Here is a 15,256-nt window from a genome sequence, read left to right as displayed (position 1 = left end):
CCTGAAAATCCTTGGGATAACACCTGTAGCACCATACCCTGAGATCAGCTCATTTGTTTAGAACATGGTGCTAATAATTCTAAGGTTGTGGGGTTGATCCCTGTATGGGCCATTCCCTTAAGAGTTGGACTTGATGATCATTGTGCATCCCTTCCAACTCAAAATATTCTGTGAAATGCTGTGAAATATCCAACAGTCTAGGACATGCCAGAAGTTCTATGTTAAAAGAAAAAAAAAAACACCAACATTATTTCCTCACCCTACTTTTAACAAAACTACTCATCTGGAAGACATAAGATTAAGAAAACATCAAATATGGTCATCACTACCCAAGTCATGTCAGATGCTTTTGAACTTCTCTTTTGTCTTCCCAAATGCACTGAACTTGTACTAAATTTCTAGAGGACTTGTTTGGTTCCCTGATCTAATGGGCCCCATAGGAAAGCTTAAGAATTAGCTAAAGCCAGACTTCTCGTAAAGACATACATCTCCTGTTTTGACCATTTGCATTAGGACTTCTTATTCCAGTTCAGTATGCAATAGCATCCAGTATTGTGGTCTTATATTTGGAAATCTTTAGACACTGCCCCTTTAACACCAACAAAATTGAAGAACTCAGTACATACAAATAGTTCATTAAAAATCTTGCGGCACTTCTTCCATGCTGACTGGCTAGGAATAACTCTCTGTTACTCTTCATGCATTTTCTCTACTGATGTAACTTTTACTTCTTTTATTATCATGACAGTAAATTCAGAGGATGCTCGATCAGTAGATCCAGGACTACATGCTGAAAATGAAGACAGAGGTTTTTATACAGAAAACTTTCATTCTGCTTCCTGGGTTTTCAGAGGAGATGATGTCTCTCCGGATAACAGTCCTAGGTGTCTCAGCAAAAGACCTAGACCAGTGGCAAGTAAGTTGGTTGGAGCAACAGGTAATAAATGTCATAGAAATTTATTTATTTTTGGCACTCTGAGGTTTTCTGGGGCTCAACATGTGGGAAAAGATGCTGGATGCTTATGCTGAAGACAGGGAAAAGACTAATGCAAGACTCTAAAAGATTATTGGAGTAAATAAGTAGTTCTTATTTAGCTACTGTCTTGCAAAATGTCATAATTACTTGACAAAATTGAAACTGGTAAAAAGACATAATTAAGCCTCAAGAGATAATGGTAAAGGCAGGATAATTTCATAACATCTTTAAGCCTGGCAAAATCATAGAGAGATATTTATGGTCATAAATTATTACAATGATCATAAAATCTCTTCTACATCAAAATTTCAAACATTGTAGATCCAGAAAGGAAAGAATCATTTGCTATGAAGGGTTATTCTATTTGTGGCTTAGACCCTGTTGTGAAAAAAGATATAGTGACCAACTTTTTCAGGGAGATCGAGGTTCTCCTTGACTTTTCAAATGTTAAGTTACTGAAAAGTAACACAGTTCAAAGATCTAAGACAAACTGAAACCCCTCTGTAGCTTTCCAGGAGATTGTTCTTTGTTGGAACTCTAAGAATATGAGAGAAAACAAATGTCCTCTATAAATATCCCGATATGTAAAAACTCCTCCTAGAGGAGAGCTCAGAACTTTGGCAAGATAGTTAGTCAGTACTGAAGTATCTATTTTAGACAAATAATCGTCCTTCTGCTAAATAATTTGCATTTAAAGCAGTTTCTGTCTTCCAAATAGTACACGATTTGAAGACAACACATCTGTCATAAGTTACTGTTAAATTGGCCTCCATTAAAAAAAAAACAAAGCACAGTAAGGCAATCAAATAATCAAAACCAGACACTCTGAGAAATCAAATTTACACCAAAGTCCTTCATAAACATAAGATTTGCTAAAGAGCCAGGCCATTTGAGACACAATAATAATACTAGACTCTGAAAAAAAAGAAAAAAGTAGGCAATTAGACCCTGATCTTTCTTTTACTGAGGCTCTCTTTAACTATTTATATCTCTTTAACTATTAATTTCTGCTGAGTTGAAAGACATTTCAAATGGATACAGCCACTGATGGCAGAAGATGGAGTGGGAGGGAGGAAGGCAGTGGGAGTGGGGAGTGGACAAGGAAGGATAATCAAAAGGAAAAGAAACAACTATCCAAAAGACAGAGGCCTTCTGAAACATAAAAAGAATGAAACTACAAGAAACAGATTTAAACCCATTTGAAAATTTAGAGTGTATTTTCTATTTGCAGCATAGAGGTCTGACACAGAAAGCAGGAATGTTTTTCTCATCCAGAACACAATCAGTAGAGTGGAATATCTGAGCACTTCCCCACCTCTTCATTACGAAGTCCAGGCACTTAATTTACACTGCTAATGAGACCAAATTTCACTGGTGCTGTCTGTGCCCTAACATGGATGGTATTTGATGAGTCACAGTGTGAGGGGTGGCACCATCCAAGGACCAGCACTAAACATCTAGGAGTGGTACTGAAAACACCCCAGCAATTTGTAGAAATAGTAACTGCCAGTGACTACAAAAAGTTTTGAGAACAGGCTGCTGCTTGTTAAATTCAACTTGTAGAGAAAATGGATATCTCTTTTTTCCAATTTTGCAGTTCGAGAAAGAACAGTGAAGATTGCTAAAGGAACTGGTAATTACCCTTGGGGTTTCAGGATCCAGTTCTCAAAGCCTATCCTTGTGACTGAAGTTGACACAAGTAAGCTGTGTTTGTACTGGTTAATATCTCCTTCACAATATATAAAAATAAATACATAATATTTAGTATATTATATATATTATATATACTGGTACAATCATATATCTACATGATATAATATGATCTACTAATACTAATAGTATACAGCATCTGGTTTATATTAACATCTAATATAAATGTACATGAATAATTTCCATAATTGGTGCAAGGTGTTTAATAGTGTACCCTTGAACTGCTTAGGACAAACTGTTTCAGAACCCTAGTATCCCAGGGGATAAACCAGACTCCACTGCTCTATCTCCTTCCATGTCAGTTGATACCTTCTCCAAGTGCCTCCATCCAGATGCAGAGACTAAAACTTTTGTGGGCTGACATCTGTGAATGACAATATGACTTTAAGAACTAAATGGGGGATGCAGAGATGCTTCGAACATTTTCAGAAGTCTTACTGACTGGGAACAGTTCTGCTTGGACGGGTTTCCACTGAGCCATCTGTCAGTCATTACAGATGTGCTGTTTACTTCTTCAGAGTAGTATAACGAGTGTAAGGAACCACTACAGAAACTCCAAACCCCAACTGAGTAACAAAAAAAAATCAACAAAGAGTGTACAAAGAGTACAAGACAATGCCTCTAAAGAGGAATGATGGCATACCTTCATAATGGTATTGGCAGTTTCACTCAGGAATGAGATCTTGGGAGTTATCTCTGAAAGGTCTCTGAAATCATTGGCTCTGTATATACTGTCAGCTTAGAAATCTGGCTGCCCTGTAAGGCCATCCATCCAAGAGAAGGATACTCTAATTAAACCTACGTCCTGAGGACCTCACTGTCACTGTCCAAGCTTGCTAGACCCTGGCAGATGAACCTCAGGAGTAAAGGGTGGGACCAGTTCTGCACAAGCTGAACCTCACCTAAAAAATCCACTGCGCAGGCTCGAGGGTTATACCCAAGCTTGTAAAGTCCTGCAGCGACAGGTGAGGGACGAAACGGCAGGTGATAAGGTGCACTGGAAGCCACAGTCCTAACCTACATGGAGGCAGTTCAGGACATTGGTCGCCTGAGTCTGACCCTGGAGATGACAGACTCACTCAGCAGCATCCTGAATGACCAAGCAGCCTTTTTCAAGGAGAGCACTGCTTGCTCCACATGGAGAGGGGCCTAGAAAAGGTGACCTAACCAATAGCTCATCTCCATCCTTCACCTGGTTGGTTAACCGCGGCCAACAGGCACCTTCTGTTGCGGTCAAATAAAGATTAAGAGTAAAAGGCACACACCTGCCTCCAAAGGTGTGTCCAAATTGACACTCGCATGCTGGAACATCAGAACCATGCTTGATACTGCAAACAGTGGCCGTCCTGAGCGTCACTCTGCTCTAATTGCCCATGAACTGTCACGACTCAACATCGACATCGCTGCTCTCAGTGAAGTTCATCTTCATGAGGAAGGCAGCCTTAGAGAACGTGGTGCCAGTTATACACTCTGCTGGTCAGGTAAACCCAGTTCTGAAAGGTATCTCTTAGGAGTTGGCTTCATGATTAAAAACTCTATTGCCTCTAAACTTGAAAATCTGCCAACTGGTCATTCTGATCGTATCATCTCCCTACGCCTCCCACTACACAACAAGCAACATGCTGTTCTCTTTAGTATATATGCCCCAACCCTCCAAGCTGACCCTGCTGAAAAAGATAAATTCTACAACGACCTACGCTGCCTTATCCAGAAGGTTTCTGCAGATGATAAGATCATTATCCTTGGTGATTTCAACGCCAGAGTAGGAAAGAACTCTGAAGCCTGGAAAGGAGTACTAGGCAAGCATGGTGTTGGGAACTGCAATGATAATGGTTACCTTCTGCTAGAGTTTTGTGCTGAGCAGCAGCTTACCATCACCAACACTATCTTTCAGCAGAAAGATAGTCTGAAGACAACCTGGATGCATCCTAGGTCCAAGCACTGGCACCTCATTGATTTTATCTTGGTCCGACAGAGAGATATCCGCGATGTTTGTCACACCCGCGTGATGCCTAGTGCAGAATGTCAAATGGATCATCACCTTGTGTGCTGTAAACTTAACCTCCACCTTAAGTTCAAACCTAAAAAGGGTGGCATTCCTAGAAGGAGACTTCAAGTTAACAGTCTTCAAACAGCTACAGTGAGGGACAGTTTCCAGGCAAATCTTCAATCCAGGCTCAAAGTCCATTCCACAGATTCCCTCTCCCAAAGCACTTTGGCAACTTATTAAAAATAGCATTCTGCAGTCCTCTGAAGAATCCTTAGGGTTCTCCTTCAAGAAAAACAAGGACTGGTTTGATGAAAACAATCATGAGATCCAGGAATTGTTGAGTAAGAAGAGAACTGCTTACCAAGCCCGCCTTGCTCAGCCGTCTTGTCATATAAGAAAAGCAGCCTTTTGTCTTGCATGCAGGAAGCTACAACAGAAACTTCGTGACATCCAGAACAAGTGGTGGACCAATCTAGCAGAAAGAATCCAATTATGTGCAGGTACAGGTGACTACAGAGGATTCTGTGAGGCTCTGAAAACAGCCTACGGTCCTACACACCAGGTTCAAAGCCCTTTACTCAGTGCAGATGGCCAAATGCTACTCACAGATAAAGTTTCCATCTTGAATCGATGGTCTGAACACTTTCAGACTCTCTTCAGTACTAGCCATGTAGTTCAAGACTCAGCAATGCAGTACATTTCACAACAACCAATGAAAACTGAACTGGATACTGCCCCCACCATGGGAGAAACTCTTAAAGCAATACAGCAGGTGAAAATTGGCAAGGCAGCTGGGGTTGACAGAATCCCACCGGAAATCTGGAAGCACGGTGGCCAAACACTCCATGCTAAGTTTCATGAATTTGTGGTACGCTGTTGGGAATGAGGTGAACTGCCTTCAGACCTTTGTGACGCTGTCATCGTCACCTTGTACAAGAGGACAGGAGATAAATCAGACTGCTCAAACTACCAAGGTATTACTCTGCTCTCCATTGCTGGTAAAATCCTTGTAAGAATTCTTTTGAACAGATTAATACCCGCCATAGCAGAAGATCTTCTACCTGAAAGCCAGTGTGGTTTCCGAGCCAACAGAGGTACCACAGACATGGTATTTTTTCTCAGACAACTGCAAGAGAAGTGTTGGGAACAGAACAAAGGACTCTATGTTACCTTTGTTGATCTCCCCAAGGCTTTTGATACTGTGAGCAGAAAAGGTCTGTGGCAGATTTTGGAACGTTTAGGATGTCCTCCCAAGTTCCTCAAAATGATCATCTCACTTCATGAGGACCAGAGCGGTCAAGTCAGATATGGCGACACACTCTCTGAGCCCTTTCCAATAGCCAGTGATGTGAAGCAAGGCTGTGTTCTTGCACCAACTTTATTTACAGTCTTCTTCAGCATGATGCTCCAAAGGGCCACAGCAGACCTCGATGATGAAAACGGTGTCTACATTCGATATCGTACCAATGGGAGCCTATTCAACCTAAGGCAACTGAAGGCCCACACTAAGACCTTAAATTATCTTGCTGCTTTACGCTGATGATGCCGCCCTCATCACCCACACAGAAGTAGCTCTGCAGCATTTAACATCCTACTTTGCAGAGGCTGCTGAGCTTTTTGGACTGGAAGTCAGCTTGAAGAAAACAGAAGTTTTATATCAGCCTGCACCTCAGGAAGTCTCCCATCATCCCCATATCACCATTGGTGAAACAGAGCTCAGATCAGTCCAGCAGTTTAATTACCTGGGAAGCATCATCTCCTCAGATGGTAAGATTGATGCAGAAATAGACAACAAGTTAGCAAAGGTGTACAGAGCTTTTGATAAACTCCATAAAAGAGCATGGCAAAACAAACACCTGAAGAAAAGTACTAAGATCAGCGTTTACAGAGCTGTTGTACTGTCTACTCTTTTATATGGGTCTGAATTATGGGTCATTTACCGGCACCACTTGCGTCTCTTAGAACGCTTCCATCAGTGCTGCCTTCGTACAATTCTGAACATCCACTGGATGGATTATGTGACCAACACGCCTGTCCTTGAACAGGCAGCAGTCACAAGCATTGAGGCCATGCTGCTGAGAACACAGCTGCGCTGGGCAGGGCACGTCTCCAGGATGCAGGACTACCGCCTCCCTAAGATCGTGCTCTATGGGGAACTTGCCACTGGCTGCCACAAGAGAGGAGCCCCGAAGAGGAGATACAAGGACTGCCTGAAACAATCCCTCAGCCTTGGCCATATTGATCACCACCATTGGTGTATCCTGGCCTCAAGTCGGGAGGCCTGGAGACACACCATCTATAACGCTGCTGCTGCTTTTGAGAACACACGCAGGATCACTCTCGAGGAGAAAAGACAGCGCAGAAAGAATCGCGTCTCATCTGTATCACCTGGGGAGTCTTTCTGCTGTGCCTTCTGCAACCGGACTTGTCTATCTCGCATTGCCCTTTTTAGCCATCAGCACACTTGCAGCAAGCGTGGGTAGAGTCCTTCTCGGATCTTCATTCACAAAGTCTAGCCATCACGATGATGATGAGAAATCTGGCTAAAAAGCTGATTGTATCAGTAACAGCAGTGAGAGTGAGACACAAGCAGTCAAAGTCATTTTGCTGCTATCATCTAAAACCTTGGTTCACCCAAATCTAGAGTAGTTTTTGCTCTCTCCATTTCAGGATGGGTACAGTAGAATTAGAGAAGGAGCAGAAGGAGACTGTAATAGATTCTTACTACAAAAACCAGATGTAGTGCTAAATGTCATCCCACACGAAGAATGCCTGGCTTCTAGCAAGGCATCTAAGAATAGATTTCTCACTATTACCAGCCCTATGTATTACATTGTCCATCCTCCTGACAATATCAGGAAAGCCTGTGAATTCAGAGGCGTGTGAACTCATTAGTTCCTTACCTAAGTGCAAATAAAATCACAGGTAATGAATACAACAATAGCCTTGAAACTTAGCAATTTATCCCTGCTAATCTACTAATTAAAATTAAGTCTAGCTACTGACATTGTTTATTTGTATATTGTTTTCAAGTATAGTTGCTTTAAACCTGCAGGGGGAAAAAAAAAAGTTGGGTTTTTTTTCCGACAAAATCTAGTAAAATTGTATTTTCTCAATATATGACTGATTTCATTTAAACAGAATAGATATTAGAAAGAAATTCTTTACTGTGAGGGTGGTGAGGCACACGAATCAGTTGCCCAGAACAGCTGTGGCTGCCCCATCCCTGCACAGGTTCAAGGCTAGGCTGGTTGGGGATTTGAGCCACCTGGCGTAGCAAAACGTGTCCCTGCCTCTGGTAGGGGGTTGGAACTAGGTGACCTGTATGATCCATTCCAGCGCAAACCATCCTATGATTCTATAAAAATTATTTTAATAATATTTTAAAGACCACTTATGATCATAAAATCTGGTATGGTATCCTCCTCAAAGCAAGCACAAATCAAAATTTTCTGACATTTGAGAATTTGCAAATGATTTATAATCCCTGTGAAGGTGGACCATGGCTTTATTGTGGCTGTTTATTATTATTAAGCTTTTACTCATCTCTTTCCTACAGTGTCTAAGCATCCTCAGAAATACACTGAAGCATCACATTTACTGCATCATAGGGCACAAAATCTCTAAAAAGATACATTAAATAGTGAGGACATGGAATAAAATTTTCCAGGAACATTTATCACCTTCCTAATTTGCTTCCATTCCTGGCTGGCATGTGTCTGAGAATTATTTTGTGAGTGCATGTACTGTACAATGGTTAACAAATAAATGAAAGGTCATGCATTAACAATATGATTCAGTCCCCTCCTTCACTGACACTTTTTTAACTTATTATGTTATTTTCTCCTAAAGACAAAACCCCTGAAAATTCTATGGCCAAATTCAGTTAACCAGCAAAGACAAACATCAGCACAGAAAGTATTCTTTGGAATTAAATCCAAAGCTCACCAGAATAATAGGTTTGTTTTTTTTCTGCTGGCTTTAATGAGCATTGCACCAGATCTTTGTTTGCCCGCTAGGCCAAAACTCTCAGATACTGAAATTATTATTTGCACTTTTAAATCCTAATGGCATTTTTAATGAAATTTCTCAACTGCCAGTGATTATCTAGTGTTACACCACAATCCAAATCCTGAAGATTCATTTACAGATGACTAACATGTTACTCAGTAAAACTTCTTCCACCTCGAAGCTGATATCATGAAGGCTCTAAAGCATACTCTGGTTGAACAGATGCCTGTTTTGCTAGAAAAGCTTCTCTGCACAGCCATGCTTGATATCCTAACTCTAAATAAAATTGAGTTTTTGATAGGTTTGGTTTTGGGTTTTTTGTTATTCCAGATAGTGCAGCTGAAGAAGCAGGGCTTCAGGTTGGGGATATTCTGATAGCAGTCAATGGAACTGATGTCACCAGCATGCCACATTCAGAAGCTGCCAATCTGGCAAGGAAAGGTAATTTTAAGATCACAATAAATTACATGACTGGTCAGGTTTCCTATTCAATGCTCCAAATACAACCAGAAAAACTGGGTGATGTATGCAACAGAAATCTTGAATATCAGTTTAATGCATTCGTATTTAATAGAGTAATTTTACCTAAGTCACTTTTTTATCTAGGCCTTGTCTTCTAGACACATAAAATTATTTCCCAAAGAGCACATGTGACTGCAGAGACACAATTACCTTATTTATGCCTTATACTTCCTCAGGGAGAGACTTCATATCTTCCTTCAGTGCAACCAGTAGTTATTTCTGTGTCTCCAAGACCTGAAGTCTAGTAAGGAGAGCAGAGAGCTCATTTCACAAGGCCTCCTTTTACACCACCACAGAAACAGAGTCAGAGATATTAATCAAGTATATTCTTCCTAGAATTGTGATGATTAAAACCCAAAGATACCCATGTTTGCATGCTGGAAGTTAATCTGCTGCCATTCCTTTATTTATCTAAGATAAGGTTTTGACAAAGGCTCACGGGAAATTCAATAAATTAAAGTGCTTTTACAAGACACTGACAAATTTAACTTGACACATTCCATGTTCTTTAATTATAGAGGTGCCATTCACACTATTATATTTAAGAATATGTTGAGTCTTTTAGCAGATAAATCTCTGATTACTGAGTATTTTTAACTCTTCAGAGAACGCCCTCTGGACTAAATCTTGGCACACAGTGTTCCCAAAGTCAGATGTCCCTAAAAAAGAAATCCAGCAAATGCTTTGCAGATGAAAATATGTCATAGTCACATTTCTCAGTTCTCTTTCAGGCATTGCTATCTGCTCTGTAGTGTCAATATAATCAGAAGCTCAGGCCTTCTGGTCAAAATCATAGATGTACTGATAGCAATATTACGATTTTGTATCTCACTGATAATATTTTTGGAAAATCTTGCAACCTATCATGTCTTCCTTATGCTTACCTTTTGCAATTGTTAAGTAGAAGCTTTGGAATAGATTAGCCTCCGACAGCCACCCCCTTCAATGAGGGGCACAGAAAAGATTAGAAAACTCCAAGGCATGGAAAATAAAGAATTCTCGAGAGCATATGTAAGATGGCAGAGACTGAAGGTGTCCCTAAGAACGTTATCAGCAATTTTTGCATAAACCTCAATTTATGTGCACCCATTGGAACAATAAGATTCAATCCCTTCTTTTAACTGATAAAATACACAAGCACCCAAAATGCTGCTTGCAAAAGTAGGTCACAATATTTTTTTAAGTGGAGTCTTCAGATAGCTGACTCCATTAGTAGCCCTCAACACAAAATTATTTTCATTCCTGAATATATATTAAAAGAAGGCCAAAGATTGCTTGCTTCCTAGGCTGCTCTGCTCTTTGCTGCTTCCAGAAGCTACAGTGGGAGGACAAGGGCATGGAGTAAAATACTGCCTTCCTGCTCCATACACTATATGAGTATTCAAAAATACTGACAGACTGGTTTTGGCCTATGTGTTTGCACTCTTCATGTAATATTTTAGGTCCTGATATCCTGACTATGATCGTGGGATCAGACATCAGCCGTTACCCCAACACCCCCAGACCTACCTGCCGAGGATATCTGCATAAACGAACACAGTCAGCCATTCTGAAGGGCTGGAGAAAGAGGTGGTTTGTGCTGAAACACAATGGGTACCTGCACTATTACAAACACAAGAAGGTAAGGAGAGTGGTTGGTGAGGAACCAGGCTGTGTCTTGAACTATGAAGTGCAGTAGCTTTGTACTCACGGGTCATCTTGACTTGTGCTATTTGCAAGATAATGTCAGCACTACAGGGTTTTGTATGAGGTGTATAAAGGAGGCTTGTTGGGTAGTTCTGCTTTCCTAAGCCTAGTCACAGACATAGACACTGTCTGGCTTTTATGGATTCTACATTTAATCTCTTTATTCTGATCTTCAAAAAGCCTTTAGAAGGGATGAGATGAACTAGCTTCAGATGTGTAAGAGCTCTGTGTTCCATCTAGCATTGCATGTATTTCCTGAAACAGGCATGATTATGTGATTTCTTTGTGTCAGTGAATAAGTTACAGACCTGCACATTGGGATAGCTTGGTTTCTTCAGAGTAGAAATACTCAGTACTTCATTCTGTCATGGGAGCAGGGACCTGTATAGGACTTAATAATTCTAAGTATATATAAGACTTTAACTTAATCTAGTTAAACTTAACAACAAGACATACAAAAAATGGATATGGCAGATGCTTCATGAAGGGAAATCATAGAAATCATAGAATCATTGAAATCATAGAATCATAGAATTAACTGGGTTGGAAGAGACCTCTGAGATCATCAAGTCCAACCCTATTTTCTGGGGGGAGACAACAGGGTTTTTTATATTTCATTTGGCTTTATCCTGAGGCTCCATTTCAACATAGCATAATTTACAACCCTTTAATTGTATAATGAGTCTTTATAGCCCTAAATCAATGACTTCTTGGTTATCTCAGCTACAGATATTTGAGTATTCTATAAAGTTATTTGCCTCTAAATAAATGAATAAATAAAGGCATTTCACTTAAAAAAAAAAAAAAAAAAAAGAAGAAGAAAAGAAAAAAAAAAGCTTTCCCTTGACACAGTTAGCTCCAGGAGTGGGGGATATAGGCACTGGGCTCACAGTGAATTCACCTGCCCTACAGTATCATTTTGCTGTAGTCTGTGAGATGGCTCAACAGGTGCTGCATGTAGTTACAAGTTAATCCGTTCCCCTGTGTGTTTTTATGATGAAGTTATTCATTGAGAAAGTTACTTATATAAAATCAAACAGATTGATTTCAAAGACTCTCATCTGTTCAGAGCTTTTTGTGGCAAAACATTGTAAAAGCTTGTAAAAAAACATTCAAGGTCATCCACCTAGCATTCATTCTAACCTCATTTCAAGAACAATTAGCAAAGCTGAGAAAAATTGCCTGTGAGGGATTTATCACTAGATGAAGCACATGTATCTTTCAGGGGATCTCCTAGCTCTAGTAGAAGGGCATCAGTGGATATATCAGCTGGTTAGAAATAGTTTTGTCTCCAACATACTGTTTGAACACATACCAGTAAAATAAAGCCATGTCCACCCTTAATCAAAAACTACATGAGAACATGAGCATAACGCATGAGCATAATACCAAGTCCTTGGCCTGTAATTAATCTTTATGTTTACTAACATGGTCACATACCTTTTGATCAATTCAGCATATAAACATTTAAGAGAATTCTTTTGGAGAGAAGATTTTATTTTATCCTAGTCAGGTACATCATCAAATTCCTGAAATGTAAAAAAAAGATATCTCATTATGCCTTTTAAACACTCTTCAATTAAGTATATCTGAAGACAGTGTGTTAGATAAATTGGATTGAGGATTAGAAGGTACCCCTTAATCTTACATTCACTAATATTTAATTAAATTTTTATTTATTTATTTCCACTAGTGTTTTTTTTTAATTAGTTTGTTTCTCAGTTAGCTTATTTACTGCACTGAGAAAATAAATATTTCAGTCATGCAAACTTTATGTTTTGATAAGATGGCTCTTTAGCCAAAAGCATACATTTGCTTTTTCTTCAAAGAGTAAATAAATTTAAAGAACTGCATAAACATTTTATAGTAATAACTAACTACTGTTTGTTTTCTTGCATTATCCAAGGTTAGTGCTATTCAATCTTTTTTTAAATCATTTCATACCATTTTTTTGCCAGCTGCTCTGTCTCTGTTCCTGATCTCCAAATAATAAACTACATGGTGGTAGTGGATGAAGGGTTGGACTTGATGATCTCAGAGGTCTTTGACAACCCAGCTGATTCTATGATTCTATTAAATATTGCAGTACTATTTTAGCAACTAAAAGCACAAGGACTTTCTTTACTGCCTCATTTGCTTACAGAGTGCTCTGGAGAATCCTTTATAAGAGAGACAGAATCCACTTAAATATAAATACAGTTATTTACTACTGTGAGATCCATTGCCCAAATGAAGTAAGAAGGAGCTCAGCTGGACTCACTGACACTTCTTTCTTTTGGTATGATTTTTGTCAGGGTAAAAGAAGACTTCTCATTCCACTTTTTCTTCTAAGGGAATTACAAATAATATTTGTAGTTTAATACAGCCTTTATGTAGCATGATGATTTAACTGCATGATTAATTGGAAATGTTGTCTTCCAGGCCTTGACTCACTCAGGACAAAAAATTTGTCCACTTATCTGATCTAAGATATTCTTTGAAACAGTTAATTGAAGGCAAGAGTAATTCAGAGAGACAAAATAAGTTCAGGATAACCTGCTTATCAGTAAAAGAAAAATATCTTCTATTAGTATATTTCCAGTGATGCCAGCAAGGTCACTGGTCAAAGATTTCCAGTTGTATCAGAAGACAACTGAGCATTTTATTTATGCCTGAAATGTTATATATAATATTTTGTAGAGAAGAAAGGAAAGGACGTTTCATCTCTACGCTAGTCCATATCAACAAACACAGAGAGTTAGATTTCCTCATCATTGCTATTTGTAACTATAAATTGTCAACCTTGAACTTTCCTTTTCCCACCTACACTAAAAAGGAGATTGATGTTTCTAGAGTTTTTACATTTGACTCACCCATGTGTTTGCTGCAGTTTCAGAATCATCTCTAGCCAGTCACACACTGGTAAAGTGACAGTTGTTGCAAGACGTTCAGTCACTTTACATGTGTGGTCATTTTCTTTTCCCTCAAACAGGTGCTGCCACTGACTGTCCTCGACTCCACAATCCATATAAGTAACCATAGCACCTTTTTCAGCTCAGTGGATGTGGCTATGCTTTCCACTTCCAAGCAGAGAAATTGAGTTAGAACCTTGTTTTCTCTAAATTACAGAGATCAGCAGAGATATAATGCTTTATGATATTTTTGCCTACAGTTAGCAACTGTGGAGTTCCAGTATCTACTCTACCATTCTGATCTCCTATTGTCCAGATCACTGAATCTTCTCAAACATACTATTTCCTTCTTTGTCAACATACCCCGTTTTTCTTCTAAGGGAAAGATATATGGATATTATGAGGAAACAGACAAGGAATGTACACTAAAATCCTTCCCTAAGGCAATCGAGTTTCCTGTGCTTCAACTTAACACATTTTTTCAGGGAAAGTTGAAAGCACATCAGCACATCAGCATGGCCTTTCTTTGCAGATAACATCATCTGCTCCTCTTAAAGTACCATTTGCTGCTCATCACAGTAAAGGGGCTGCAACATCACTAGAAAATGCCTATGGGGAGTCTTCAGTATAGGACAGAGAAACCTTAATCAGTTTTACGTGAGACCAGTGATATAGCAAAAGCAATTTGCCCACAGCAGCAGAGCATCATTTCAACATGTTAATTCTCTGAGCTGTCACCAGCAAGTCTCTTTCAGAAAATGACAGCTAACTTGAAAACCCTAAAATATGCTTCAGTCTTCAGGATAAAAAAATAATGGTCTTGATTCATTAACGAGAAGGAATATAATTTCTGGGGCTCAGGAACAAATGGGCCATTGATGGGTTTAAAGACAATGAAGCTTGCACTCCTCTATCGTGAGGACATACCTGCTAGAGAGCTAACATTGTTCTAGGCTCAGTAGGAAAACACAAGGATAAAGAAAAAAGCATTATAGTCAAACACGTTTCCCTAAATTTCTCATTACAAATATCCACCATGTAAGGAGTTCAACTAATTAAATAGCGGAATTTACAAAAACACTAAAAGTGCCAGGGAAAGCAAAAATTTCCTAGTTTCAATTAATCATTGCTTTCTGGCTATGTAAGACTGGATAAATAAAAAAAAATATATAAAATGTTTTTTATGGGCCATAAAAAGAGACAAAAAAAGTAGAGTTGATAAAATTAAAATAATTAATGAAATATCATTTTTGTAACAATGCCCTAGCTCATCTCTCATTTTCATCTTACTGTGTGTCTAGGAAAGATTTCCAGTCCCTTTGACATAAGAGGACTCTGAGGATAGTGACATAGAGAGGATAATGAGACAGATAATCAATCTAGCACCTGAAAAGGAAATGAAGAAATAAATATCATTATGGTTATAGTTTAGGAAAAACTCTAAAGAGGCCTATCTATCTCAAAGCAGGA

The 15,256-nt window shown here is 39.1% G+C and overlaps 1 protein-coding gene across 2 annotated transcripts in view; it reads left to right on the top strand.

Annotated features, from left to right (window-relative positions):
• The window catches only part of LOC126646789 (uncharacterized), a 47,359-nt gene that overhangs the window by 17,206 nt on the left and 14,897 nt on the right, over positions 1–15,256 (top strand). For both annotated transcript variants that reach the window (XR_007630404.1, XM_050328343.1), the window contains exons 5-8: positions 749–916; positions 2,574–2,675; positions 9,018–9,128; positions 10,652–10,830. Coding sequence is in view for 1 of the 2 variants with exons in the window: in XM_050328343.1 (XP_050184300.1) it covers positions 749–916; positions 2,574–2,675; positions 9,018–9,128; positions 10,652–10,830 (560 nt within the window). In the remaining variant the exon portion in view is untranslated. The remainder of the gene's footprint in view (positions 1–748; positions 917–2,573; positions 2,676–9,017; positions 9,129–10,651; positions 10,831–15,256) is intronic.

The sequence above is a fragment of the Myiozetetes cayanensis genome, unplaced genomic scaffold (assembly GCF_022539395.1).
Source record: "Myiozetetes cayanensis isolate MyiCay16 unplaced genomic scaffold, myiCay2020 scf4, whole genome shotgun sequence".
Taxonomy (NCBI): domain Eukaryota; kingdom Metazoa; phylum Chordata; class Aves; order Passeriformes; family Tyrannidae; genus Myiozetetes; species Myiozetetes cayanensis.
This window is presented reverse-complemented; position numbering and strand designations above follow the sequence as displayed.